At 36.0% G+C, this 27,637-nt stretch overlaps 1 protein-coding gene across 5 annotated transcripts; it reads right to left on the bottom strand.

Moving 5' to 3' along the window:
- Positions 1 to 1,559: 1,559 nt before the first annotated feature.
- Positions 1,560 to 27,637, bottom strand: TXNL1 (thioredoxin like 1). 5 transcript variants are annotated; one of them, XM_045574208.1, is made up of 9 exons: positions 27,338 to 27,634; positions 23,459 to 23,555; positions 20,574 to 20,747; positions 13,635 to 13,757; positions 10,955 to 11,024; positions 9,585 to 9,757; positions 7,746 to 7,850; positions 4,645 to 4,697; positions 1,560 to 1,792 (listed from the first exon to the last, which is right to left on the bottom strand). In XM_045574208.1, the coding sequence occupies exons 1-8, from the start codon at positions 27,433 to 27,435 to the stop codon at positions 4,689 to 4,691; spliced, it is 849 nt and encodes a 282-aa protein (XP_045430164.1). In that variant the 5' UTR covers positions 27,436 to 27,634; the 3' UTR covers positions 1,560 to 1,792; positions 4,645 to 4,688. The 5 variants fall into 5 exon arrangements, with proteins under 5 accessions (XP_045430164.1, XP_045430163.1, XP_045430165.1 ...); XM_045574207.1 differs by lacking the exon at positions 4,645 to 4,697 and adding an exon at positions 3,756 to 3,798; XM_045574209.1 differs by lacking the exons at positions 4,645 to 4,697; positions 27,338 to 27,634 and adding exons at positions 3,756 to 3,798; positions 23,070 to 23,150.

Below are 27,637 nucleotides of genomic sequence, written 5' to 3'. Positions count from 1 at the left end.
AACATGTTAGTTACCTATAAACATTCATTTTTCCCTGTTTACAATTTGAATTATGGAATGGTTGTATAATGCAACCAATTGAGTTATAGAAGTCACATAAACAATATAAATCTGATGCCCAATCCTTTACAAATATGAAATTACTTTCATTGGGTTTTCAAATTGGCAAGTATAGAGGTCAGCAATATTTCAGATAGGCACTTTAACAATTATTCAAACAGATGAAATGTACAAAGGGTAGAACAAATCTCAAGATTAATCTAACCCTTAATTTCAGATGATTAATCTGAGATAGTCTATATTAAGGAGTGTTATAAACTTTTATTTCTTGCCCTTCTGCCTTCATTTGACCCAAGGCAAAAATGAAATACATAGATAGTAGTATAGACATTACCAGACCAGTTAATGTGCTTACACTAGAAGGAACTAAACATTATCTTATGGCTCTGGAGTTTCAGAAAGTGACTATTTTAACACAAAAACTGATACTTCTTTTCAGAAACATGTATAACTCATTGGTCTCACAAAGATGAAAATGGTATCTCTACGATATTCCTAGACAAAAATGTTTGCAAATGTACTATTTAATTGAATTAAAACTATTAGTGTGGCTCAGTGATTCAGCATCAGCCCATGCACTGAGAGGTGGCTGGTTCGGTCTCAGTCAAGGCATGTACCTTGCAGGCTCATTCCCCAGTATGTGGTGTACAGAGACAACTGATAAGCATCTCTCTCATCAACCATGTTTCTATCATTCTCTCTCTCCCTTCCTCTCTCTGAAATCACTAAAAACAAAAATCTTTTAAAAACTATTAGTCTTCGGTACTCTTCAAACACTGAACTTTTTAAATAGAAAAATTAAATATTATTTTAATTTTAAAAATAGAGGAATTGAAAAATTAGATTTACCAATACTTTATACTTTTAAGGTTTTAAAAAGTAATAAGGAACAGATGTTTTGTTTTGCCAGCCTTTTGTGAAAGACCTTTTAAACGTATAACTTTGGCAAACTCATTTTCAACCTTAAACCAAGTTTTCTGAATATTTGCACTGTATCTTTTGGTAGTTAAAATACTTGACTAGAAGATATTAATTCACATTGTTTCATGAATTCTGAATTATTTCCCCTATTGCCAAATTACAACATACCTCTATTAGTAAAGAAAAAGCTTACCCAGGAAGGGTTAAAATGTGAGGTTTTATTAACTAAAACTTTTAGGTGAGAAAAGTAAAATCTCATTAAACTTGTTTTATTTCTGGTGTTTTATAATTTGAATAATTTCTATAACCCAAATACCCAAATGTAGTTTAATAAATACGAGTTTTTACTCATTTGAACATGGTTAGCTGTTTCAAGTGCATTTATCAAAATCACTTGCTATGTATGTCTATACATGAGGGCACACATACTTAATTTCCCAAAACAGTTGTGCTCCTTTAAAAGGAGAAACTGGCTTTAGCTCAATATGCTACTTGACACTTAAGTCTCTTCTAAAATCCAAAGTCAGCCAATTTTCAAATAAGTAGAAAGTGAAAATACTTATTTAGAATGACAAAAATTAAGCTTGGCAAAAGTAGTGACTTTTATTTACAATTGCATGTATCAAGATTACAATAGAAACACTAGTGATATCATCGGAACAAAAGCAATGATTTATTGGTAATGCCAATGAATGGAATAGTGACAGTCTGGCGAGAATCAAGCAGTCATCCAGGAGCTGTAGGTCTGATTGCAATGTGGTCTTCCCGTGTCTTTTGTATCTTAGTGACTTTCTCCTTTTTTGCCAACTACCTAGAAAAATAAAAATAACTTTATATGTACATTTTATTTAGAATTGTGGGTTATTTTCAAAATAATATTAAAAAACAATATTAACTGGTAATCATTTCTAAAACCGGGTATTAATTTTTATCCCTGCTTTTTTTTTGTTTTTTTGGCATGCAGTATATTTCTATTCTTGAAACACACTGTGACTCTCCTTCCCTTCCAGCCTCAAGGAATTAAAAATAAACCACATGCAGGCTATTTTTGGTTTCCAACACCATTTTAAGAAAATGTAATGCAATTTTTCAAAACAAGGTTGACAGTTTAGAGAAGTTAATAAATGAAAAGAATGCTATATGAGTGAAACATATTTGGCATACTATTTTTAGACAATTAGAAATCAAACATAAATAATCTAGAATTTGAAGAGTACGCTAGGCTTGTCTTCACTTCCAAGATTAACAGATTTCTAGACATTTCTCTCAATATGTAGACATATAATAAAATACTAAAAATGACTAATTTTGCCTAGTTTCTATTTTTCAGACAACCTGGTGGCAAGAAAAAAAGAAACCCTGGCGGCTCTAAATGTACTATAAAAAATGTAAAGAATAGCTTGGTTGGTGTGTCTCAGTGGTTGATCGTCAAACGTATGACCCAGGAAGTTGAGTCTGATTCCCAATCAGGGTATATGCCCGAGTTGCAAGCGTGATCTCCAGTAAGGGATGTGCAGGAGGCAGCCGATCAATGATTCTCTCTCATCATTGATGTTTCTGTCTCTCTCTCTCTCCCCCTCTCTGAAATCAATAAAATATAAATATATATTTATATATTTAAATGTATAGAATAAATCTTGTTTCTAGCAATGATTAGAAAAATTGTCTATTTAGAGAGGTGTTTAAATGTCCTACTTATTATAAATGTGGCAGCATAAAAATATAAATAATAAACTTGTTTTCTACCAACTGCTCTATTTGTTTTCTTTGTAGTTTTTGTTTTGTTTTGTCTTTTCTTATAACTACCAACAGTTCATGAAAACAAATTTTCTGTGGGGAAATTCTAAAACTATGTTCTACTTGAATAATATACTTCAAATCTAAAGTTTATCATTAATGTATTCTTATAGTAGAAATAACTTAAGAAATCTATTTGCAAGCTATTAAATATGTATTTTTATACAAAATATTTCTATATACATTTGTAAAAGTAAATTCCATATTTAATTTGACTCTCTTCCAAATGGCAGTATCTGAATCAAGGAAAACTCAAAAAGTTCTTCAGTACATGTCCGGTCTAAAAATAAAACATGGCTGGGTCGATGTCTTTCATGAGAGAAGACTATAAAACCCCTTCCACTGAATATCCAACCACTTAATGCTAAACTGCTGTTTTCCCCACCTCAAGTAAAATCACTTTTATCACTTGAAAGGAATTCCTCTCTGATCCAAGGAAACAATGTGTTAGCAAGTCCAAAAAGCCAGACAGATGCTAAAGAGATAGTTTCAGAAAAGAATATGCAGATGGGAGTAAGGAATTCAGGTTTAAAAGCCTAGAGGATGCCAAAACCGGTTTGGCTTAGTGGATAGAGCGTCTGTCTGTGGACTGAAAGGTCCCGGTTGGATTCCGGTCAAAGGGCATGTACATTGGTTGCGGGCACATCCTCAGTAGGGGGTGTGCAAGAGGCAGCTGATTGATGTTTTTCTCTCATCGATGTTTCTAGCTCTCTATCCCCGTCCCTTCCTCTCTGTAAAAAAACAATAAAATATATATTTTTTTAAAAAAGAGCCAAGAGCAGACTTCTTAAAAAAGAGGAGGTGATGGAACTATTTGTATCACAAATGAATTAAGCAGAGACACTGAAAGCATTATTGATCACTGTTATCACTTGGGAACAAACACAACAGAGCTATTAGATTAAGCAAAAAAGCAAAAAGAATATTAAAAATTAACATTTTAGCAGATGTGATACGGAACACACAAATCTGCATACTGTTTCACAGGTTGATAGCTCTCAACTTGCCAATGTGTATTCTCTGCAAAAAAAAAGAAATGTAACATTCCAATATGGATTTTCTTACCCAAATGTAAAGCTCTTTTATTTCTTTTTCAGTCTTTATATTAACAACACAGAAACAAAAGTCTAGGTACATCAAAATTAGGTATCCATAGTACTTATTCAGTAAAGAGTCCAGGTTTCTTCCATATTAATATTTAAACCAGCCTAATATTTAGTCCATAAGTCTTTCAACTGGCCTTGAGTTTGCTTGGGCAGGCAACTAATAAGCAAAATGACTTCTGGGCCACAGTTCCAATGAGAAAAAAAAGAAGAAACCCACATCTCTTAACTACAGCCTAATCAATATATTGCACTAGTGCTCATATAAAAGAACTTAATGAAACTATTTATATTTGGTTCCCAAAATGATTTCATAGTTCCTAAAAAATAAATTTAAACTTCAGATTGGATTAAAACAGTATCCAACAAGTAGTTAAATTTGAAACTACAACAATGTATATTTTATTGCAATATTATTTCACAAAGATAGTACAAAATTAAATATGAGATGGGAGAATGGAAAACAACAACAGAAATTCAGGAGAACAATACAGTATGGTAATAAAATGGAAGAACCTAGTTGCAAGCCCAAAACCAAAACCAAAACAAAATGAAAAGGCAGTGGAGAAAAATAACTAGAATGAGATTTGAGGAACAAGATAGCTGAGGAAATCTAGGTAACAGTAAGGCTGATCCAGATGACAGAAGCTGTAGACATCCTGCACCAACAATGATGAGAACATGGGAAGGGTGAGAGCAGACAGGTGCAAGATGAGCAGAGAAGCAAGGAGGGGAGTGAAGTGAGATAAGGTCAATCTTTATATTCATTTTTTAAAAATCTTCTGGTTTTAGTTCATTTGAGTTGGATTAAAAAAGCTGAAAAATAAACAGACAGAAAAGTTACAAAAATAGCTGATATGGTGAATGGCCAGTTTAGAAAAATCTATTTTTATAACGGGGATAGAAAACCTGCTCTGCTTTTTGCATGCACCTCATTCCCTAAGAAGCACAAGCCCCTTCAATTTTGCTCATTTCTGTACTTATGTCTTATTACTTTTGTATTAAAATAAAGCAATCGGTATAAAGAGCGTATTTTAGCAAATAAAACATCTACTTCCAATTAGGATGGCAAGCTTTTCATGCTGCAACATGCAGAATCCATTTACAACACTAAACAACATAAGTGTTATAATCTGTGCACAATGCCTAGAAGAGTCAAAAACAGATAAATGGAAGGTGTATTCAAGTCTACCAAATCTTAAAGGTATAACCTCATTTAGGTGTAACAGCATGCAAGGTGGTCTAAGATTTCTACCCACATCTAAGGTTCATTAGCATTCTTAGCTTCTGTCATCTTAGTGACTGACCATAGGGAGGTCAATGACATTCTGAAAACTAAAATTATCTAGGAACAACTCATACAACATAAAAATGTAAACTGAAAATGCTAAATAATTTTATTTTATCATGCACTAAAGCATTTTATATCACTTTCCTACACAGAGGTATCAAAATTTTCTTCTCTGTGCTGTTAAAATATGTACCAGATCTATTTTAAAATTTTAAATTCTAATTATTATGCATAATACCTTTAAAATCCAGACTGACTAAATAAGAGAATAAAGGTCCTAGAATGAATCCTGCTTCTTCCCACTTTGATGCCAAGCTCCTATTTTTCCTTCTACCCATAGTGCCCACTGTTGTTTTCTTCTCCATCCATTTCTAATACTAAAGTTTATTCAAGGCCCTCTTCCTTCACAAAATACTCTCATCCTCTTCCAGCAACCATTGTGAAATCTAAAGATACTCGGAGAAGAGAGCCTTGAGCTAAGCTTTGAATCGCTTGATTGACTTTCCAGGTGTTATGTAAATTTGCTCTAGACAGGGATCATGACAGTACCTAGCACAGTACTACAAAAACAACAAATATCATACCACATGTCAATTATCTCTCACACTAGAAACCAAAATAATTTTTAATAGGCAACTCTATACAAGAACCAAACTGGCCAATTTCAGTTACAGACATTAATTCTATTATAATTTTCTTACACTGAAGTTGTTGATTTACCATATTATATTTTTGAAGAAATGAAATTAGCTTACTTTTGAGAAATAACCCTACAGAACAATAACTACACAAGCAAAACAAATCTCACTCAGAAATTATTAAAAGGAAAAGTAATGTAATATTAATATATGTAAGAAAATCATTCAATCAATTAAAATGTATTAAGCATTAAAGGCCAGGGCAAAAGAAGTTCCAGAACACCAAGAAGGGAGTCCATTCATTATAGTAATAAATTATTCTAACAGCAGTTCTCAGAGTGGTCCAGGCTGGAGGTTCCTAAGACCCTCTCAGGAAGTCTTCAAGCTAAAAACCATTTTCATTGCTAGATTGGTATCTGCATTTTTAACTCTCATTTTTTTCACAAGTGTACAATGGAGTTCCCAAGAGGCTACATAACCTGTGATAGCAAAAGTGAGTGAATGCAGAAACAGATGAGAGAATTCTACCAAGCTAAAAGTTAAGAAATTTATAAAAGTGAAAACAATACTCTTCCTCTAAGCTAGTTTTTGTTTTGGAAATTACATACTTCAATTTAAAAATATTATTTGTGCTAATATACAATGAATTTATTATTTGTAAATAAATATTTTTTTAAATTTCTCAGTTTTAATTTCTTAAATGGTAACTATTAGATAAGTATAGCACTCAGAAGCAAAAAGTCTTATTGATCCTCAAAAATATTTAATAGTGTAAAAGGGTCCTTGAGTCCAAAAAGTTTGAGAATTACTTCTCAATAATAATTTTAAATAAGGTAAAAAGTTGTTTAGTTAAATGAACACATAGCCAAATTATAAAACAAACACAAATACTCACCGTTTTTACTACAAAAAGTAGTCTGGTAGTCAAAAACAGAAAAACTAATTTAAATGAGGTGGAAAGAGGATGTTAAAAACAAAGAGGTAGAGACAGATTCTTAGTGGACAATTGATAACGCACATTAGAAAAGCTAATCAATGGCAGGCTAATAAGAAGATAGATAAAGTAGAGGTTACTGAGAGAAAAAAACAAACTCCAATTGACAGAAAAAAACAAACTCCAATAGCATAAGCTAAGGTGAGAAGCAGGAAACCATAGCTAAATTAATAGTAAGGGAAAATAAGAAGACTGAGTAATAGATCTTATGAAAATATTAATCTAAAAACTAACTATGTAAGAAACAGTTAAATAGCATTTAATTCAAACAGGCAAAGTAACCAAGCAGGCAGCCAAAATGTCTTTGATGCTCACACATTCTCCCAATATAGCACACTTCACATCATAAATATGTAGATGTTTAATCTCTGCTTCTTCTGACCTGCCATTATACATGCCAAACGTTTAATATGACAGATCTAAGTACATGATTGTTCATACAGCTCCCAAAAATTAATTATATCGTGAGACAGGAAGATTATACTTGTAAAATGACCGGTTAAACTATCTATTGTCAAAGTTATAAATTTTGTAAAAACAGCTAACATTTTATAATGGCATCCAACATTATGCCATTTTATGAAAATTTCTGTAAATGAATTAAAATTAGATCTGTGGATACCATAAAAAAATAAGAATAAAAGTTTTCAGGATGTTCTACCGCTCCAATGCCCCCAAAACAGGGGTCAAACTATTAGGCTGGATGCCTCTTCCTCTAAGCATTGGCAACTCTAGAAAAACTCTTCCTCTTTTATAATCATCTCAAGTTCTAGACTGCCTGCCAGATGCAACCACCAGGAATATGACAATAACTACATCTCCTATGCTGCTGCACATTTAATCTGTGTACAGCACCCGTGTTCTGTACTGATAAAACTCTTGGTGGCAGTTCTTTAACATTGTATTTTTACTTCCCCTAAATACCATTTCAACAAACTTACTCGTTTGAAGTCATTCATATTTGTTGCCTGGACTGGAGTACCAATGAAAGTAAAATATGAAATTCTTGTTGTTTCTTCTTCACCTTGATTGGACTGAACAAATATCTACCAAAAAAAAGTAAAAATATTTTTTACAGTAATGCCTGCAATCCTTTCTTTCATAAAAATGCCTGTTTCATCAATTTCCTTAGATTACTAACAAACTTACCTTCCACTCTTCCACTCTTTAACCCAAATTACATTAGACTAGTACTCCTACAGCACCATTAATTCTGCTATTTGCCCTGCTATTCTCATCTATTCCAGGAATGTCCTGGCAAGTCACCCACATATGTAAGTTCTTGATAATTTAGTGTGATGGCATGGAGAGGTCAAAATTAAAGCCTTCATAATGAATGCTGAAAGATTATGAAATTCACAATTACAAGTGGCAAAGTGCTGTTGAAATTTTATAAAAAATTATAGTTCACTGAGGAATATTTCTGCAGTTAGTCTTTCTGATATTCATTCATTCCAATTTTCTAGACTATTATAAGAAAAAAACTGTATTGGAAATCATCAGTCAGGCTTTGTTGTTTGTATAGGCAACTACATTTTCATATCAAACTGAGCTGATCAATGAAAAGAGCCAAGTCTATAATTAGTAGACTATTAAAGCAGCTCTCCATTTATTTATTTATAATGCTCTTTGAATCTAAGCACAAATGTTTTTATATTTACTGGTTTTAAAATTCATCCACTGACTTTGATTAGACTTTCTGATAAAAACTGTCATTTCAATTTCAACTTTATCAAAAAAAGTGACAGACATTCTTTCTGTGTCAACTGAAATTCTGATTGAGATAGGACACAGTACATAAAGACTTGAGCCCATCACAAGGTAACTGTGTTCATGATTCTAATGACAGAGGAGAAAGCATCAGGATCTCTGCGTTGAAAGGGCTTTCCCAATAAATAGCTGCCTTCCTCTCATCAACATAAAGCAAAAGGTGTTATCATGAACACGTTACAGCATTCTTCTAACTTTCCAAAACAAGAATTGTTCCACTAAAACAAAGAAATCACATTAGTTTGGCATGACCTGTTCTCAGTGACTGTGCTGATTCCCACTTCTTTTTCTAATTATTCTATTCTACTCTAACCCTCCGTCCTCTCCTCTGAAGGACAGAGCTGGGGTGGAGAGCATGTGCTGGGTTTTAATATCCAAATTCACAATGGAGTTAATAACTGCTAACAGCATACTTTTTCAATACAAATTAACATAAAAATTATATTATTAAAGTCACTTTTGCTGAGATCATGATCACTACATTACTAATAAGTCAATGTTTTAGAAAAGTACACTACATTTTACAAATGCATCACTCATTACCAGGTATGAATAATAAGGCACAAATGTACTTAATTAAATATAAATGTTATAGAATAAACATTTAATAACAGTTGCTAAATATGTATCAGATAAGTAAACTGACGATCCACAAAGTTTAAAAATATCAACCTGTCCTTCCCTTAGGACACACAGATAAATTAAGAAAATTTAAGCCTTGGCCAGTTTGGCTCAGTGGATAAAGCTCAGTGGACTGAAGGGTCCCAGGTTCAATTCCAGTCAAGGGTACATGGCTAGGTTGTGGGCTCAATTCCCTGTGAGGGGCGTGCAGGAGGAACCCGACCAATGATCCTCTCACATCATTGATGTTTCTATCTCTCTCCCCCTTCCTCTCTGAAATCAATAAAAATATATATTTTTTTAAATTTAATTAGCTAATTTTTACTCACTTCAAACCAAGTAAACAAATAACTACGTAAAGAATCATATCTTAATGAAATACTACTTACAGTTACACTGTTAACATTCTGAAACTTAACATAGCGAAGTGGGACAATACTATCCTCTTTAATATCATCCTCTGTTAGTTCCAGAGCTTGAGTTGGTTCACTTCTTTCTGCTTCTTCAAAATCCATAGATCGGGGTAGATTGATAAAAATTTTTACATATTTAGGACCTTGACCTATAAAATGGAAGAACAAAATGCTAAAAATTAAACATATATTTTCTTCCCTTTATTATTACATCCATACTATAAAGACACATAAACAAACATGTGCACATATCTACATACATCTTTTGGAATTCTAAGAAAGTCAGACTATTTTCATAGCCATTTCTTGGCCTGCTAGCACTATACTCTAGGAATTCTAAATCAAAAGATATATATATATATCTCTCCACCCACATACACTCAGTTCTTGCCCTCAACTATTAATACAAAAGATGTACTAGGTAAATATAATACTACTAGTGAGAAAATATAGGGAAAGTAGCAATGGAGTCAGACAGTATATGCAGGTTAACAAGTCTCATAAAAGAAAGAACATTTGATCGGGTCTTAGTTGCCAACAATTGGTACGTTTTGTTAAGAGGAAAGCTTTAGTGACACAATTAGTCAAAAGGAGTAATTATATAAATTGCCAAATTTCATCTTGAGAATTAGGATGTGCTCAGTGGTACAATCACATTCATAGAGTGTCTTAGTCCCTTTAACTTCAAGGTACAATTTAAACCATATTTTCTAGCTGATTAAAGAATCTTAAAATATTAACATTGCTTAAATACTCATTTCTACAGCATTTGCTTTTACAAATACTTTGGATTTTCAGAATAAAGACTCAGGTGCATTAATAAAAATGAAATCTACTCTCTCCTCCCTCCCCCTCCTCCAGCTCACCCCAACAACAAAACTTCCACAGACACAGGAAAAGGAGGAAAGAAGGGTGGGAAGAGTAAATAAGGAAAGTTCTTAATTTAATACAAATAGAAATGCCTAGTCTGTGCAATCATATTTACAGCATCATATCTATAAATAATATGACTCTATTAATAGGGTACAAATAGGACAATCTTGAATCTTAGTTTTATCAATAAATTATATCCAATTTTGATCGTTAATGACTGCTTCAAACCTAGAGTTTTAGAGTCATAGTTGGTAGGGTTCACTTGCTTTCAGATAAAGAGGAAACTTAAATTAAAATTTTTAGAAATAAATCTCACATTATCTGCCCATTTATATCCTTGCTTTGTTCCAAAAACAATTTCATTCTTTCCCCCAAACAAGGAATATCTACATTTACTAAAAAAGTAAAGGTAGACCTTCTAACGGGTCTATAGATCAGAACGTCATTTTAGAGAAAAACTGTCCATTACTTACCATTATCTGGCCCTTGAAATTTCATTGAATAAAGCTTCACAGGTTGATTAAATGCCACAGTAATAAGGAGCTGTGAAGAAAATAATTGTTTAACTTTCAAAGGGCTCCTGAAACACCTTGAACACACACAACAGCTAATTCAGAGGCAAAAATTTTTAAATTTATCTAATAACCCTAATGTAATAGGTAAAGTCAGTAAATTGAAAGTAACTTGATTAGACTGATATCTGAAAAATACAATTATCTATTATTCATATAAGAGAATGACAAGTTTAATGGAATAATCACACACACACACACACACACATATATATATATATATATATATATATATATAGAGAGAGAGAGAGAGAGAGAGAGAGAGAGAGAGAGAGAGAGAAAGAGGGAGGGGGGAAGGGAGGGAGTCAGAGAGGGAGAAATATGCTAATTAGTCAGGACCATGACAGGTGGACTGTTCAGGAGGAGGTTGCATGCGCAGCTTCGGGGGCGAGGTGGCAGAGGCCTCCAAGTGCCTGCGCTGGGGGAGGGCCTGATCAGCAGAGGGCCAGACAGAGAGACAGGGCCAGACGGCAGCTGCAGGGCCCAGGTAGCGAGGCAGGGCAGTGCCACGGGATTTCGAATCGCACTCTGGGCTCCTAGTTAACTAAATTATGCATAAGAACATAAGGTCTTGTGACCTATAAACTGGCAAGTAATCTTTCTAAAAACTCAAAACAAAATTCCCCAATTAAATTAAAATTTATACTATTTATGCTAACATATAAGCTTATCGTTTTCCAGGATGGTTTATTTGTCAAGCACCTACCTATGTTGACAATTTGGAGACAATGCACAGGAGTGTTATGTGGAAAGACTAACCCTCAAATGGACTCTACTTGATCTAAAGCTCCAGAGAAGCCGAAACCGGTTTGGCTCTGTGGATAGAGTGTCGGCCTGTGGACTGAAGGGTGCCGTGTTCAATTCCGGTCAAGGGTATGTACCTTGGTTGCGGGCACATCCCCAGTAGGGGGTGTGCAGGAGGCGGCTGATCGATGTTTCTCACTCTCTATCCCTCTCCCTCTCTGTAAAAAAAAATCAATAAGATATATTACATATGTAAAAAAAAAAAAAAAGACATTTTAAAAAAATAAAACCTCCAGCCGAAGCCGGTTTGGCTCGGTGGTAGAGCGTCGGTCTGCAGACTGAAAGGTCCCAGGTTCGATTCCAGTCAGGGGCGTGTACCTTGGTTGCGGGCACATCCCCGGTAAGGGGTGTGCAAGAGGCAGCTGGTCGATGTTTCTCTCTCATCGATGTTTCTAGCTCTCTATCTCTCTCCCTTTCTCTCTGTTAAAAATCAATAAAATATATTTTTAAAAATAAATAAATAAATAAAATAAAAACTCCAGAGAAGAGGATTCCTATAGCTCTACAGTTGTCTCCAAACCCATACAAAATGCTGTCGCAATGTCTGTCTCTCAGAAACTTGAATTCAATCGCTTTATCTTCTTCTCAGCCAAAATTGAGTCTGATGTAGGTGCCTATGCTTCTACCTGGCAGGAAAATTTTAGGAAAGTTGTAGCCAGGCCTGCTGATAAGTACCATCAAATTATATTCACAGCACAATTTACAAGAAACACAGAGTGAACAATTTTCTCAAAGTTATATGTTAAGGTAGATCTGGTTGGAGCATAGAAAATGGGGGTTAGATTTATGGTTTTAGAATCATTAGTGTATGTCTGCCTAAGAAAATACCTAGACTATATTCTTTAGTTAATTAAGTACATTTATACTTGATCTCTAATAGTGTGTCAAAAAATAATAAGCATGCTGAAACCAGTTTGGCTCAGTGGATAGAGCATCAGCCTGCGGACTGAAAGGTCCCAGGTTTGATTCCGGTCAAGGGCATGCACCTTGGTTTCGGGCACATCCCCAGTGGGGGGGGGTGCAAGTGGCAGCTCATCGATGTTTCTCTCTCATCGATGTTTCTAACTCTCTATCTCGCTCTCTTCCTCTCTGTAAAAAATACATAAACATTTTTAAAAATAATAATAATAAGCACGACATGTTTAGGAACCTGAACCACGGGTGAAAGGAGATGAGAGTAAAAGCCAGAAACATCAAGTTGGCACGAATTTGACACTCTAAGCCAAAGAAGGATCATTTAATTTGTAAGAAGCATGACTAGATTTATATTGAGAAAGAAATAGCTTTAGTGAACATGTAGATGAACTGGAATGGGGACAGAGCAGTCAGTAGAACAGAAAGTAAATTAAGGAAAGTAACAGTCAAGAAGAAAGATGGCTGATCAAGGCCATCCTCTGGGACAACAATGCCGGGAAGTACAACATAGGCTTACTTCTGGGAGTGAGGATTAGACTTACGGGGAATGCTCATTTTTTGTGAATAAAATGAATGCAAGTCAGGTAAGGATGAACCAAAGGACTAAAGAGTGGTGAAGGTTCAACTCAGCAGTGGAGCCAACCCAAGAGTTCCACGATTCTCCCTAGTACACTTGGCAGCTCACACAGAGAGAAAAAAGAGATGGGTCTGCATTGGTCAAGGGGCAGGGGTCAAAGAAAATCCAAGTTTTAAAAAGGAAAGGAACAGTGGTCAACTGAGAGAGACATAAAACCATGAGATGGAAACAAGAGCAGCCATAAATATTGATAATCTCTATGCCTTAACTCAGACATAAAATTACCTGTTCATCACAATCAGACTCCAAGAAGGTCATGTCTTTTCGTAAACAGTTGTCAAATCCATGCTCATCACTTTCATTAAGACATTCACACCCAGCTTTGTTAATAAAAGGCATTAAATCCATCTGAAAAAATTAAATCAACATTTTAGGTAAAGCATTTGGATTTGGTTTAAAGATCTTAATAAAAAATGTAAATATATAATCCCCTCTAGGCAATTTTAGAGAAAATATCTCTCGCTTTTAAAATAGTAATTAGCTCTAGCTGGTTTGGCTCAGTGGATAGAGTGACAGACTAAAGGGTCCCAGATAGAGCGTTGGACTGAAGGGTCCCAGATTTGATTCCGGTAAAGGGGCACATGCCCGGGTTGAGGGCTTGATCCCCATTTGGGGACTTGCAGGGGAGGCAGCCGATCAATGACTTTAATTTTTCATCATTAATATTTCTCTCTCTCCCTCTCCCTTTCTCTCTGAAATCAATAAAAATATATTTTTGAAAAATAATAAAATAGCGGTTGAACTTTAATACTTCTATTTGATTTCTGACTGAGATCTACCTCTAATTATTAAAGCCAAATCTAGGTTTAGCCCACTTAATAAGGTATCAGAAATCAAGTCTTTAATGCTAAGATTCTAAAATATGGACTGATACTTTTTTAATATTGGTATTTAATAGTGGAAAGTAGGCAAATTAAAATATCTGTAAAATTTGAAGCCTTCCTCCCTCTTCTTGTGGTCATGAACTCTTTAAACCTGTTACATTAAAGATGAGTAGTACTCCAGGTACCCACCTCCCAGGTACAATAAACATCAAGTTATGCCCACTCCTATTTCATCTTTACCCTGCAACCAGCCCTCAGCTATTCCCGATTATTTTCATGTAAATCTTGGTTGTTGTTTTTTTGTTTTGTTTGTTTTTTTCATTTCACTCATAAACATTTCAGTGTGCATTTCTAAGTGGTAAGAACTCATTTTTTAAAATCTTCAATATCATTATCACAACTAAAACAAAAATACTATTTAAAAAATCATCAATGCCCTAACCGGTTTGGTTCAGTGGATAGTGTCGTCTGCGGACTAAAGGGTCCCTGGTTCGATTCCGGTCAAGGGCATATACCCTGGTTGCAGGCATGTCCCCTGGAGGGGGTGTGCAAGAGGCAGCTGATGGATATTACTCTCTCATCGATGTTTCTAATTCTCTCTCCCTCTCTCTTCCTCTGTAAAAAAAAAAAAAAATCAATAAAATATATTTTAAAAATAAAAAATTATCAAATATAAGTGTTTAAATATCCTCAATTATCTGAAAAAGGTGAAAGGATAAAAAATATTTTTCCTTAATTGTTCACAAATGTTTTATAGTTGTACTAGAGGTCTGGTGCACAAAATTCATGCACGGGTGTGGTCCCTAGGCCTAGCCAGCGATCGAAGTGCAAGAATCTGGTGTGGAAGGGTAGGTCCCAGCTGACCTTTGGGCTCTGGGCAGCACCTGGGCCTCTGGGCCCCCACATACCCCCTTCTCCTTGAGTCACTGGGCCCTACCCCCACAGAGAGATGTGGTAAGCACAGCCAGACACTGAGGGCGAGGGCACAATGTGGGCCTTTGGGCCGCCCAGCGGAGCCGCATGGACGCCCAGTGGGCAGCGTGCCCTCTCCTGGCTGGCCTCATAGACCAGCTCCTGTGCGAACCCATAGGGAGCCCGACCAGCCCTTGTGGTCTGGTGGCTGCAGCCCAGCTCACCCAGAAGACACTGTGCGGTGAAGGGTGGGCTCCTCATGGGTGCCTGGTACCTAAACCCAGGGAAGGGTATCCGGGAGAGTGAGAGTGAGCTCAGTGGGCACCAGGCTTTCTCACACCTTCATCCCCATCACTTCCACCCCCAGGTAGTAGCAAGAGGTTGCAGTGTGTCACCAACACACACCATGTTCTGTGCTGCTCCTTGGTAGTCAGCACATGTCAAGGGAAGCAGCTGAACTCTCGGTCAAGGGGACAATTTGCATATTAGGCTTTTATTATATAGAATTACTAGACTTAGAATAAAGATTAAAAAAGTACGACTGTATTTGGTTAACATGTCTCTTAAATATCTTATTATAGTCATTTAGCCTACACATTTCTAATATTCTGAGTGTTTGCTTACTGCTTCCCTGTGGTGTCATTTAACATATTTCTGTATATCTGTTAGCTAATATTGCCATATTTCCAACATTATGTGCCAAGAGATGTGGTGACAGTGGCTATCCTTGTCTTGTTTCTAACTTTAGTAGGAATGATTCAGTACTTCTCCATTAAGATTTTAATGAATTCTTTATAATAAATAAGTAGTAAATTTTGTCAAGTACCTTTCTTGCATATTATGAAATCATGATTTTTCTCTTCTGGATTGCTGGATTTTGCTTACTAATATTATCTTACAACAATATTCCTAACTGAAACTGGTCAGCAGCTTTCTCTTTTGGTGCAAACTATCAGATTTTGGGATCAATATCATACATACTTCAAAAGAAATTTGAAAGTTTCTCTCTTTTTATATGGCTTTAATAAGTACTTGCAGTATAACACTAGGCTATCTGACCTTTAAGATTTGGTAGAATTCCCCTGTGAAGCCATCTTGGCAGAGCTCTTTTACTAGTTTCTCTATTTCCTCTATTTGCTCTGCAGAGTCTGGTCTATTTAAGCATTCTGCTTTTGGAAAAGTAGACTTTCATAAACTGTATTCTTATATAAAATTATCAATTTCATCTACTAAACAAGGACAATTTTTAAAGCTTATCAAATATTATCAGTTACATGTTCACCTTTCCATCAAAGAGTATTACATATTTTTTATCCAAAGAAACTAAGGCATGTATAAATAGTTCTGAAAGTCTAAAGGAAACTTTTTATATGTCAAATAATTATCATATGGCAATAAACCATTAGAATAGACCCTAATTATTCTTGTGGTACCCTAAATGTTTTCAAAGCCAAAATGTCATTTTCTGTTAAATTAAATGTTAAATATATTACACAGTATAACATATTGTAGTCAACTCAAAGGGGGGGTGTAAAAAAAAAAGCATTATAGAGCAAAGTGTTGGAGATGTATGCTAAATTTTTGAGTATTTGCCTTGAAAGGATGTTTTTTCTTTTTAATATATTTTATTGATTTTTTACAGAGAGGGTGAGGGCTAGAGTTAGAAACATCGATGAGAGAGAAACATCAACCAGCTGCCTCTTATACACTCCCTACTGGGATGTGCCGGCAACCAAGGTACATGCCCTTGACCGGAATCGAACCTGGGACCCTTCAGTCCACAGACCAACGCTCTATTCACTAAGCCAAACCAGCTAGGGCTAAAAGAGTGTTTTAACAAAATCTTTTAAATGCTTAGTTCTTCCATCCTACTGAGGTACAGCTTCAATACTACATCTCAGATAGATTAAGATCCCAGGCATGAAGACAACATTGTAGTCATATTTCCAATACTTTAATGATGAAAATAAACTAAATAGGTTAATTATTTTAAATAGATTTTAGATTTATGTATCATGGGGCACACAAAACAATTACATTCAAACTGTTGCATTAAAGTGCTTTGGATATCTCAAATAGACATTATATTGTATATCTGACGTAACTGCCAACTGACATATTCTGACAATATGCAGTGGGAAATAAATATCACTTGTCTGTATAACAACTTGCCAATAATAAGGAAAGAGTCAGAAGAAAAAAACTGACAAATCCAGATTGTGGGACAGTCTATAAAACAGATGGTCTAGACCTGTGCTGTATAATAAGATAGCCATTAGCCACATGTGGCAATTTAAAATTAAATTAATTAAAAGTAGATAAAATTAACTTTCATTTCCTCAGTTGCCCTAGTCACGTAACAAATGCTTAATAGCCTCTTGTGCCTAGTGGCTACTGAATTAGACCGGTGCTGGTTAAACTTTCAAAAAATGCAGTCACAAAAGGAAAAAAAAGGCAGAGAAGTTTCTAGACTAAACAATACTAGAGAGAACTGAGGACTTAAATACAATGCACGATCCTTGATTTGATCCTGCATGGAAAAGAAAACAACTATAAAGTATATTTTGAAGATAATTAAGAAAATTTGAATGCAGGCTGTACATTAGATACTGTAGCAATATTAAGTTTCTTAGGAGTGATAATGGTATCATGGTTATGCAGAATAACGTCCTTATTCTTCAGAGCTATATACTAAAATACTGAGAGATGATCCATCATGTTTATAACTCACTTTTCAATGCTTTTGCAAAAATTAAATACAGAAAGATATCAAGTTAGAGCAACATCCTTAAAATATCTTCAAATGATGAATATAGGTAGGGTATATGTGTTTGTAGTATTACTGTCAACTGTTTTGTTTTTTTAGTAAGTTTCACTTTGTTTTTCCTTTTTTTTTTTTTTTGAGGGGAAATCCAACATGAGATACAAAGAAAGTTACAAAAATCTTTCCATTCTTCAAGTTTTTGATTAAAGAAATATCTACTAACTATACAAATTAGGGTCATAATGTCTTTTTTGATTTTGATAAATGATGACAAATTTGTAGACCAAAACTTAATAGTTCTGAGGTCAAAATACTTGAATATACTAACAAGCCTCAAGATTCAGAACATGTGCAAGTTCAATTCCAGAATGCCTCACATTCAAACTTAGGGAAAGAAAGACTTGATTTAGAAGGCATGAGGGGAGCTATTTGAATCTATACTATGTACTCTTAGCAAATTATGGGACAAAAAGATATGTTTTAAATTTTTCCTTCAATAAACATTTACAAAAATTAAATACTTATGCTCACACAACACCCTTACTTCTGAATAAGAATATGTTATGATTCTTAACCTTTTGAGTATCTTTTGCAGTATCTCAAACTGCCCTAAAAGATACATGTATGTATCTTATTATGGCTCCAGTCAAATTGGGAGTTTTGAAACTATGGCATGTATAAGATAAATAATTGTACAGCTATTGCCTCTGAGTATTAAAACAAAATGACTAAAAGTCCTTATTCCAAGAAACCAAAAATTGTATTTTAAAACTGTCAATACATTTTTAATAATGTTTATATTTAAACTAGAGGCCCAGTACATGAAATTCATGCATGGGGATGTGTACTCCTCAGCCCAGCCTGCATCCTCTCCAATGTGGAACATCCCTCTCATAATCCAGGACTAATGGCTCCCAACTGCTCGCCTGCCTGCGTTCCTGATTGCCCCTAACTACTTCTGCCTGCCAGTCTGATCACACCCTAACCACTCCCCTGCCAGCCTGATTGATGCCTAACCACTCCCCTGCCAGCCTGTTTGCCCCTAACTGCCCTCCCCTGAAGGCCTGGTCACCCCTAACTGCCCTTCCCTGCTGGCCTGATCTCCCACAACTGCCCTCCCTTGCAGGCCTGGTCCCTCCCAACTGCCCTCCCCTCCTGGCCATCTTGTGTCCACATGGGGGCAGGATCTTTGACCACATGGGGGCAGCCATCTCATGTGTTGGAGTGATGGTCAATTTGTATATTACTCTTTTATTAGATAGGATCTACTTAAGATGATGGTTTTCATTCAATGTCTCTTACTTCATTAAGTTTCTATGTATGTTGTGGGACAAATGTTTTTTTGGGGAACACGTTACCAATATTAAATATTTACCAACCCTATTAAGATGTACATAGTTCAAAACTTTTCATGTCTTGATTGATATCAGATGGGAAAAAAAGAAAATATTTTAATAGCTCTTCACAGTATATTCACAACATTTACATGAAAATCAATTGTTTTATTTCTTAAAACTTTATTTTTCCTGCTTATTTTCCTATCTGAGGCCAAAATGCTGATATCACACTAAGCTGATGTGTAAAAAAGTATCCCTGTAGCTAAGCAGCAGGACTATTGTGCTCTTAAGGTATTTTCATGTAAACACCCTTAGTAATAAAAGGTAAAAAATACGAAAATGTGAACATAACAATTTACAAGTTAAATGATTTTCAAAATTTTCCAAAAGGTGTCACAATCCTAACTTCTAAACAGATATCACTACTTCAAATAATTATATAACAGTTCTATTTAAAATAAATATTAATTGCACATCCCTAACTAAAAATAATTGTCAGTACAACATGTTAAAGACACAACCCCACCACACCGTCACACACACAGAGAATCTCTCATATTTCCCTGACTATAATTCTCTTACATAAAGGACTTGTAGTCCCATAATACAGATCTGCTTTAATGTACTCACTATATATGCTTTCATATTTTAACTTTAATTTGAGGTAACACTTTTAAAAAAGCCATTTTTTGATCTGCCAATAACTTTATTTACCGATTTGCAGACGCAAATCAGCTACTTTAAATTTGCTACTTCTGAATTTTAATTACTTCTTAAATAGCTCTCAAATATCAAGATATTACATTATAACTACTCATTAATTTTCAATATACTTTTAAGGTAAAAAAATATATATAAATATACATATATATATATATATATATATATATATATATATATATATATTTTAAGCTCTTAAGTCTTCAAGTTATTATTCAGAAAAACAGTTTACTCTTAAAATTAAAAAAGCATACCCAATACTCAAGTCATATTTGGTTTTAAAACAAAATCAATAAACTAGCATATTATTTTTTGAGGGACGAATGTATTTTTAAGTCTTAAAATGGCTATTAAAATAGTTCAGAAAGCAGATTTTTTTTTAAGTGACACAGAAATTTAGCAGGAGAAATTCAGGAAAAGTTTAGGATGGAAAACAGGTTATAACACACCTATAGACAAATCCCAATAGTCAGCCAGTGAGTTTACTTTTAAAGTTCTCATTTGAAAGTATTTCAAGCAAGCAAAAGATAAACACAGTCAATTTTACTTATACCCAATAATGGCAAATGGAAGGTATGTCAATGATTTCATTAGTAAGTCTACATACATAGCCTTTTGGAATATCTGTGTCCTCATTACTTCCAGGGTCATTTTCTAAGTGCTGCTTGATTTTTTCTTCTAGTCCCACGGCATCTGCTCCTTGATATTGATCAATTCTCACTTTGTTTCGAAAAAACAAAAACGTAGGTGTTGCTGATATGTTGTTAGTGGCAGCTGTTCCCTAGAAGTGGCAAGTTAGATAGCATTATGAATTAAAAATAATCTTAAATCATTTTGAATATTTACTCTGTATCTGTACGGAAGTTAAATATCATGGACTACAAATATATAAAATAATTTATTCCTAATAGCTACTTAAGAAAAAGCAGGTCTATTCCCTTAACTACATTACCAATTGGGGCACAGTACATTATATTATTAGCTTTACATACACAATGAAGAATAGCCCTATTTTTTTAAAGTATATTTTATTGATATTTTTTGGAGAGGAAGGGAGAGGGACAGAGAGCTAGAAACATCGATTAGGAAGAAACATCAACCAGCTGCCTCCTGCACAACCCCTAGCAGGGATGTGCCCGCAACCAAGGGTCCTTGACCGGAATCGAACCTGGGACCCTTGCGTCAGCAGGCCGACGCTCTATCCACTGAGCCAAACTGGTTTCGGCCAGCCCTCTATTTTTATCAGTTTTAGCATTAAATATTATACTTCACACAGTAGAACAAGTTAGCTGATTTATAGAAACTGCTTTACAATGCCAGATAACATACTGTTTCCCAAGTGGGTATTGACATGTCAGCACAAACCACTGACGCTAGGAAAAAATACACATATGAAAAAACAGTAGCCTATCTGACCATAAAACTAAGGTAACATCCTTTGCTGTTACTGCTGTAACAATCCTCACCCAGTTGTACTCGTATAGAAATGCCTTCTGATCTTTTCAAATTCTGTTCCAACTCTACAATTTTTACAAGATTAACTAGTGAGCCCTAACTCGTTTGGCTCAGTGGATAGAGCATCAGCCTGCGAACTCAAGGGTCCCAGTTCGATTCCGGTCAAGGGCATGTACCTTGGTTGCAGGCACAACCCCAATAGGAGGTGTGCAGGAGGCAGCTAATGGATGTTTTCTCTCATCAATGTTTCTAACTCTCTATCCCTCTCCCTTCCTCTCTAAAAAAAAAAAATCAATAAAATATATATATTTTTTAAAAAGATTAACAAGTGAATGGAAATTAGTTAATAAATACTGATTAATGAGAATTATAAAGGAAACAGTAAAGCACGTATCATCTTACATATTCAAATACTATGAATATGTACCATCATATCATCTAAAGAAAAGGCATAAAATTTCCATAAAGATGTCTTATCTAAATCTCATAAAAGACAGATCTTTTAAAAGAGTGCTGTCCAAAAGAAATATAACGTAAGCCATGAATGTTAGCTGCATATGTAATTTAAAATCCTATATAAATAAAAGGATAATATGCAAATTGACCCTAATGGCAGAATGAACAGAACCGCTGGACCAGTCACAATGAGGTGCACTGACCACCTCTCAGTCTCTTTCCCTGGCCGTCAAGCACTGATCACTTGATGGCGAACGGGGAACCGGTGTGTCAGGGCCGGCTGTGGGCAGCTGGGGAAGATAGCCGTGATCGTAGCGACCATACCTGGGCACAAATTTAGTGTGCCGGGCCTCTAGTTTTCTAATATCCATGATAACAGAATAGAGAAATAAGTGAAATATGTAACTATAAGACAGCATAGCTCCAGAAGTAAGAAGAAAGCACTTCCATATCAGAGATGACAAATACTTAAAGTAAGTGCCAAGCCAGGCCAGTGTAGCTCAGTGGGTGAGCGTTGCCCTATGAACCAGATCACGGTTCGATTCCTGGGCAGGGCACATGCCAGGCTGCAGGCTCTATCCCCAGTGTGAGGCATGATTCTCTCTCATCATTAATATTTCGGTCTCTCTCTCCCTCTCCCTTTCTCTCTGAAATAAGTAAAAATATATTTAAAATAAAAACTAACAGCCAATATTACAGTCTGGTAGTATGTGACATAGGCACTAAATAATGAATGTTAATATAGGGTTTACACTAACCAAATCCCAAAACTACTAACTACAAACTATGCAACATTTTAAAAGTTTTCCACACTCAGAAATATAACAAAGCCTCACACACACAAAGAGTAGCTATAGTGCTGTCCCTTAGAGCTAAAGACTGTATTTTTTAGTGCTAGAAGGAGCAACTCCTCCATATTTCTACATATGAAAATGCGGAACAGTCACACAGCCATTCCAATTAACTAATCAGGACAATCTATCTACAACTGTGGTCCAATCAAAGGTAACCAACATTTTAAAGTTTCTGCCAAGTATACAGCTTTGGAGCTAAGATTACAAACTGATCAATGCAAATCAAACTACAGGGTGGAACAAAAATAGGTAGGTTTACAGTTGTTCGCATGGAAAATAATACAATAAATAATAATACAAGAATAAACTGTTTCGCATACTCACAAGTGTAAACCTACTTTTGCCACATCCTGCATAATCAAGAATTTTCTGCTACAGCTTTCTAATCAGCCAATGCCTCTGTAGTAGAAGATATAATTCTAGCAAAAAATAAAGAAATGTAAAAAAATACAGAATTGGCAGGTGACCTATTATTTTAACAACATAATACTAGCTTTTATATCAGAAAGCTACTAATACAAACAAACTCAGAAGCAATTAATAATTGAATTACCCTTCTTAACTATTGCAGCCATAATGGGCATTTATATTAATCATTATCAACATAACATTTTCTTATCTTCAAAGAAGTAATATATACACAAAAAGATAAACAAAGGATGATATTAATGTTGAAATTCAAACAGATGTGTAAATAATTCTTTTTTAAAGTGCTCCTTTCCCTTACCTGACACTGGTGTACATCTACTTCCAAGAAAACTGCCTGTGGATACTTATTACTCATAGTGCTGAATGCTGGAGCAATCCTTAAACATGGTCCACACCTGCGAGAAAGGTAAAGAGATGCTTGGTAAAGTAACACCAAAGATTGTACTACTTTATACTATGAAGAACTTGTGTCAATTAAAACATAAATAAAACAAATTCTGATCATCCTGGTTTTAGACTTCCAGTCCTTTCCACTGGACTATTTAGATATACTTGCATCAATACCTCATTGCCTTTTATTTAGAAAGGGAGAGGAGAAGGAGGGAGAGAGGGCAACCCCACTGGCTTTCTGCAATTCATTAAGAAGCAAACCCATAAAACTAAAACTTTTAATTGACCTAACTGAACACAATTATTTAGGAAGTGAGAAGTGAAGACCAGAAAATTTAATGACTTGTTCAAGATCAACCACTCTAGTTGATGGCAGGACCACAAATAAAATAGTCAACTCTGAAATCAAGTCCAATTGAGCTTTCCCTGAAGAGTAATTGTGCTAAGAGTAATAAGCCAGAAACAAAAGAACAAATATTATGATTCCACTTATATAAAGTACCAAGAAGAGGTAAATTCAATTACAGAAAGTAGAAGAGAAGCTAACAGAGACTGGAGGTGTTTGTGTGCAAGGGGGTGAGGGAAGATTGAGAGTTACTGTTTAAAGTTTTTATCTGAAATGATGAAAAATTCTAGGGAATAGATAGCGGTGATGGTAGTACACTGTGAATGTACTTAATGCAACTAAATTGTGTACTTAAAATGGTTAAAATAGTAAAATTTATGTTACATATATTTTACTATCTATAAAAAAATGAGAGAGAAAAACTAGAGAGCCACTGAAGATTCTTCAATGGAAGAATGACAATCCGTATAGTGTTTTAATAAAATTAATAGACAGGATAGCTAAAGCATGGGAATGATAAATAAGGAATAAAGGTTTTAAAGTAGGATTGGAAAGGAAATAAAGTAGGTGTTGCAGGAAACTATGTTCTTGGCCTAAAATGGGACATTAACTTTGATTTAAGAAGTTTCTTACATGACTTAACTTGATATAGTTCGATATTTGATATAGTACTGATGCCAATATATTTAAATCTGGAGTCACAAAGGCATAGAGTTGGTGTAGGAAAGTATTAATGGCCAAAATGCTACAAGAACTTTAAAGGCAAAGACGTTATCAGATTTGTAAACATTACCTAATACTTTTGAATTTAAAAATTACCTACACTCAACTATTTTACTTGCTCTCAGTTTTTACAAAGAAAACCACATTTTCATCCCATCAAAATACCTTTTTAAAGTAAATAACAGCCCTCGCTGGGCTTCTCAGTGGTTAGGACCTCAACCCCTGGACTAAAGGGCTGTGGGTTTGATTTCCAGTTAAGGTCAGGGTGGGTGACAGTCGAGTGCTGCAAGCAACCAATCTCTCTAAAATGGATGTTTCTCTCTCCCTCTCTCCCTCTCCCTCTCCCTCTCCCTCTCCCTCTCTCTCTTCCTCTCTCTCTCTCTCTCTCTCTCCTCCTCCCCCTCTCTCTGTCTCTCTCCCTCTCCCTCTCCCTCCCTCCCTTCCTTCCTCCCTCTCTAAAAAAATAAAAATAAAATAAAGTAAAATAAAATAAAATCAAAGGAAACATTCTCAGGTGAGGGTAAAAAAATAAAATAAAAAATTATTTTAAAAAGTAAATAACTGCTTTACCAATCAATGTCTACAATTATGTTTACGGTTAAATGGTAATATATTGCTGAAGGAGGTGTTTCCTTAATAGCAACATTTCCCTACTTTTCTTACTTCAATAACTTATTGCTCTGTCATCTCTCCCTCTGCTATGGTAAGGGGGTGGAGGAAAAAAGACTCTATCATTGAGGGATAAAAGTATAAGTGCTGCCACTGACTAGAATTTAGGAAAGTGAACTAAAAATGAGATTCACTGTTAAAATCATCTCTTCCCACCTGGCTGGCATGGCTGAGTGTAGACCTATGAACCCGGAGGTTATAGTTTGATTCCCTGTCAGGGTACGGGCTCCCTTGATCCCCAATGTGGGACATGCAGGAGGCAACCAATCAATGATTTGCTCTCATCATTGATGATTTTGTCTCTCCATCTCCCTCTCTGAAATCAATAAAAATATATTAAAAATAAAAAGTAAATAAAATCATCTCTACATTAAAAATAAAAGTAAATAAAATCATCTTTTCTCTTTTCCAAAGCTGGCTTAGGTCCTTAACAAATGTACAAGTATTCCCCCACAGTAAGAGCATAGACATTACAAAATTGCTCAATCTGGGAAGGCACATTTGTAGAATTCTGACCTTCCTCTTAGATAAGTCTTTATATACAAAATCGCCTCTTCAATATGATAAATGTCAAAGTCCACATGGCAAATGTGTATTCTATTCCACCATATAAAAGTCAACGTACTGCCCCTTTTCAATTCTGTATAAGAGACACTGGTCCAAAAATAAGTCCTAATTGGTTTTCATCTCTATCTGCAATTTTCCATCCCCTAAAACTATCTAATCCTAACGTCATTTCTTCTATACTCAACATTTATTGAATGATGTTCAGTAGATGTGAAACACTTTTTGCTCTGGGATTCAAAATATTGCCTTTGTTTATACAGTTAGTCGGGCAATCAAATGTATCCACATAAACAGTGATAGCCACAGATTTCTCCAAGTTAGCATAAGTGTAAATATCAGGGGGATGATACTTTTAAACCTTATAACTAGACAGTGACATACACCAGGGGTGTTCAGTAAATAGACACACTTGCTCAAAAGTTGGTTCTGGATGCCTAGTTCCAACAAGTCCCTCTCACACAGGAACACTGTACACCCTACAAATATGGAAGATCCACCAGCTCTGCGACCCATAAATCATGTTAAGAGCTACCAAGGCCAGTGAACAGCTTATCAAGATCCCTGTTCTTGCCCTAGCCGGTCTGGCTCAGTGGATAGAGCGCCAGCCTGCGAACTGAAGTGTCCTGGGTTCGATTCCAGTCCAGGGCACATGCCTAGGTTAAGGGCTCATTCCCCAGTAGGGGCGTGCAGGAGCCGATCCATGATTCTCTCTCATCATTGATGTTTCTCTTTCCTTCTACCTTCCTCTCTGAAATCAATAAATATATGTATTTTTTAAGAAAGATCCCTGTCCTCTTAAATCATTGGGTTAAAAAACTAAAAAGAGTCTATATGATCAAACCCAAACATCTGGACACCTATATACCCTACTATAATTTTTGTGTTCACACACGAAATCACATACATAGGGAAGCCTAAGTTACAAGCTACTAACCAAACAAGTATCAAAAAACGTTAAGAAATTAAAAAGCACCCTGACCCAACATTAACTTAATTTAAACTATCGCGGATGAGTTGGATGGCCCCACGAAGCTTCCAACGGCGAAATGAGGTGGCTCAGAGTAGCTAGGTGTTCTGTAAATTAAGATTTCAGGGTTTCTAAGATGCAAGTGACAGCTGGTTCTCTGGAAAGAAAGGCAAAGACGCGAGCAGAGGTGGATGTATGAAGCTCCAGGCTAGAAATAGTAGCGGGCCACCTCAGGAGCAGGGCTCATCTGAGTATTCAACATGAGCTGGCGGGTATCTCCTGGGCTGGGGAAGGCGGACAGTCTGGCCTCCGTGCCCGCTAGCGACTCCCCCGGTGCACCAATGGGGACCCAGGCCCACGAGCTGAGGCCTAACTGAGCAGCGGCCTGGGGCTGCGGTCGGAGCCAGACATTCCAGAGCAGGACGACACCACCAGGTAGTCGGGACCCGAAAAGGGTGAAAGGAAAGCACCGGCGGACAGAAGGAAGAGCCCACGGGGCTCGGGCCCGGCCTCACCCTCGCATGGTGAACTTGACCACGGCGAGCCTGGAGCCGGCGCCGCTCAGCTCCGGCTGGAAATCCGGGTCGCTCCCGACCGGCTTCACTCCCACCATTCTCGGAGCCCGGAAGGGAGGCCGCGACGCCGCCCGCTGCGAAACGGAAAGAGAAGAGGACCTGGAGAGGAAGGGGGATGCTCAGAAGGCCGAGGCCTGGACAGAGGCGGCGGCGATCGCGGAGCGGCTAGCGCGGCGCTCAGTGCCGAGTCACGCCAGGAGCCGATCGGCGAGGGGGCGGGAACGGGAGCGGGGGGGGCTG

This window comes from Pipistrellus kuhlii, unplaced genomic scaffold, assembly GCF_014108245.1.
Source record: "Pipistrellus kuhlii isolate mPipKuh1 unplaced genomic scaffold, mPipKuh1.p scaffold_m20_p_6, whole genome shotgun sequence".
In the NCBI taxonomy this organism is placed as follows: domain Eukaryota; kingdom Metazoa; phylum Chordata; class Mammalia; order Chiroptera; family Vespertilionidae; genus Pipistrellus; species Pipistrellus kuhlii.
This window is presented reverse-complemented; position numbering and strand designations above follow the sequence as displayed.

What these genes read in the sequence shown, in the direction of transcription:
- TXNL1 (XM_045574207.1), bottom strand. Translation starts at nt 27,435, where the DNA reads ATGGTGGGAGTGAAGCCGGTCGGGAGCGACCCGGATTTCCAGCCGGAG. An exon ending in CAGATATTCCAAAAGGCTAT is followed by an intron (nt 13,758 to 20,573) that starts GTATGTAGACTT and finishes TAATTTTTTCAG; the next exon opens with ATGGATTTAATGCCTTTTAT. An exon ending in AGTCTGATTGTGATGAACAG is followed by an intron (nt 11,025 to 13,634) that starts GTAATTTTATGT and finishes TTTTCTTCACAG; the next exon opens with CTCCTTATTACTGTGGCATT.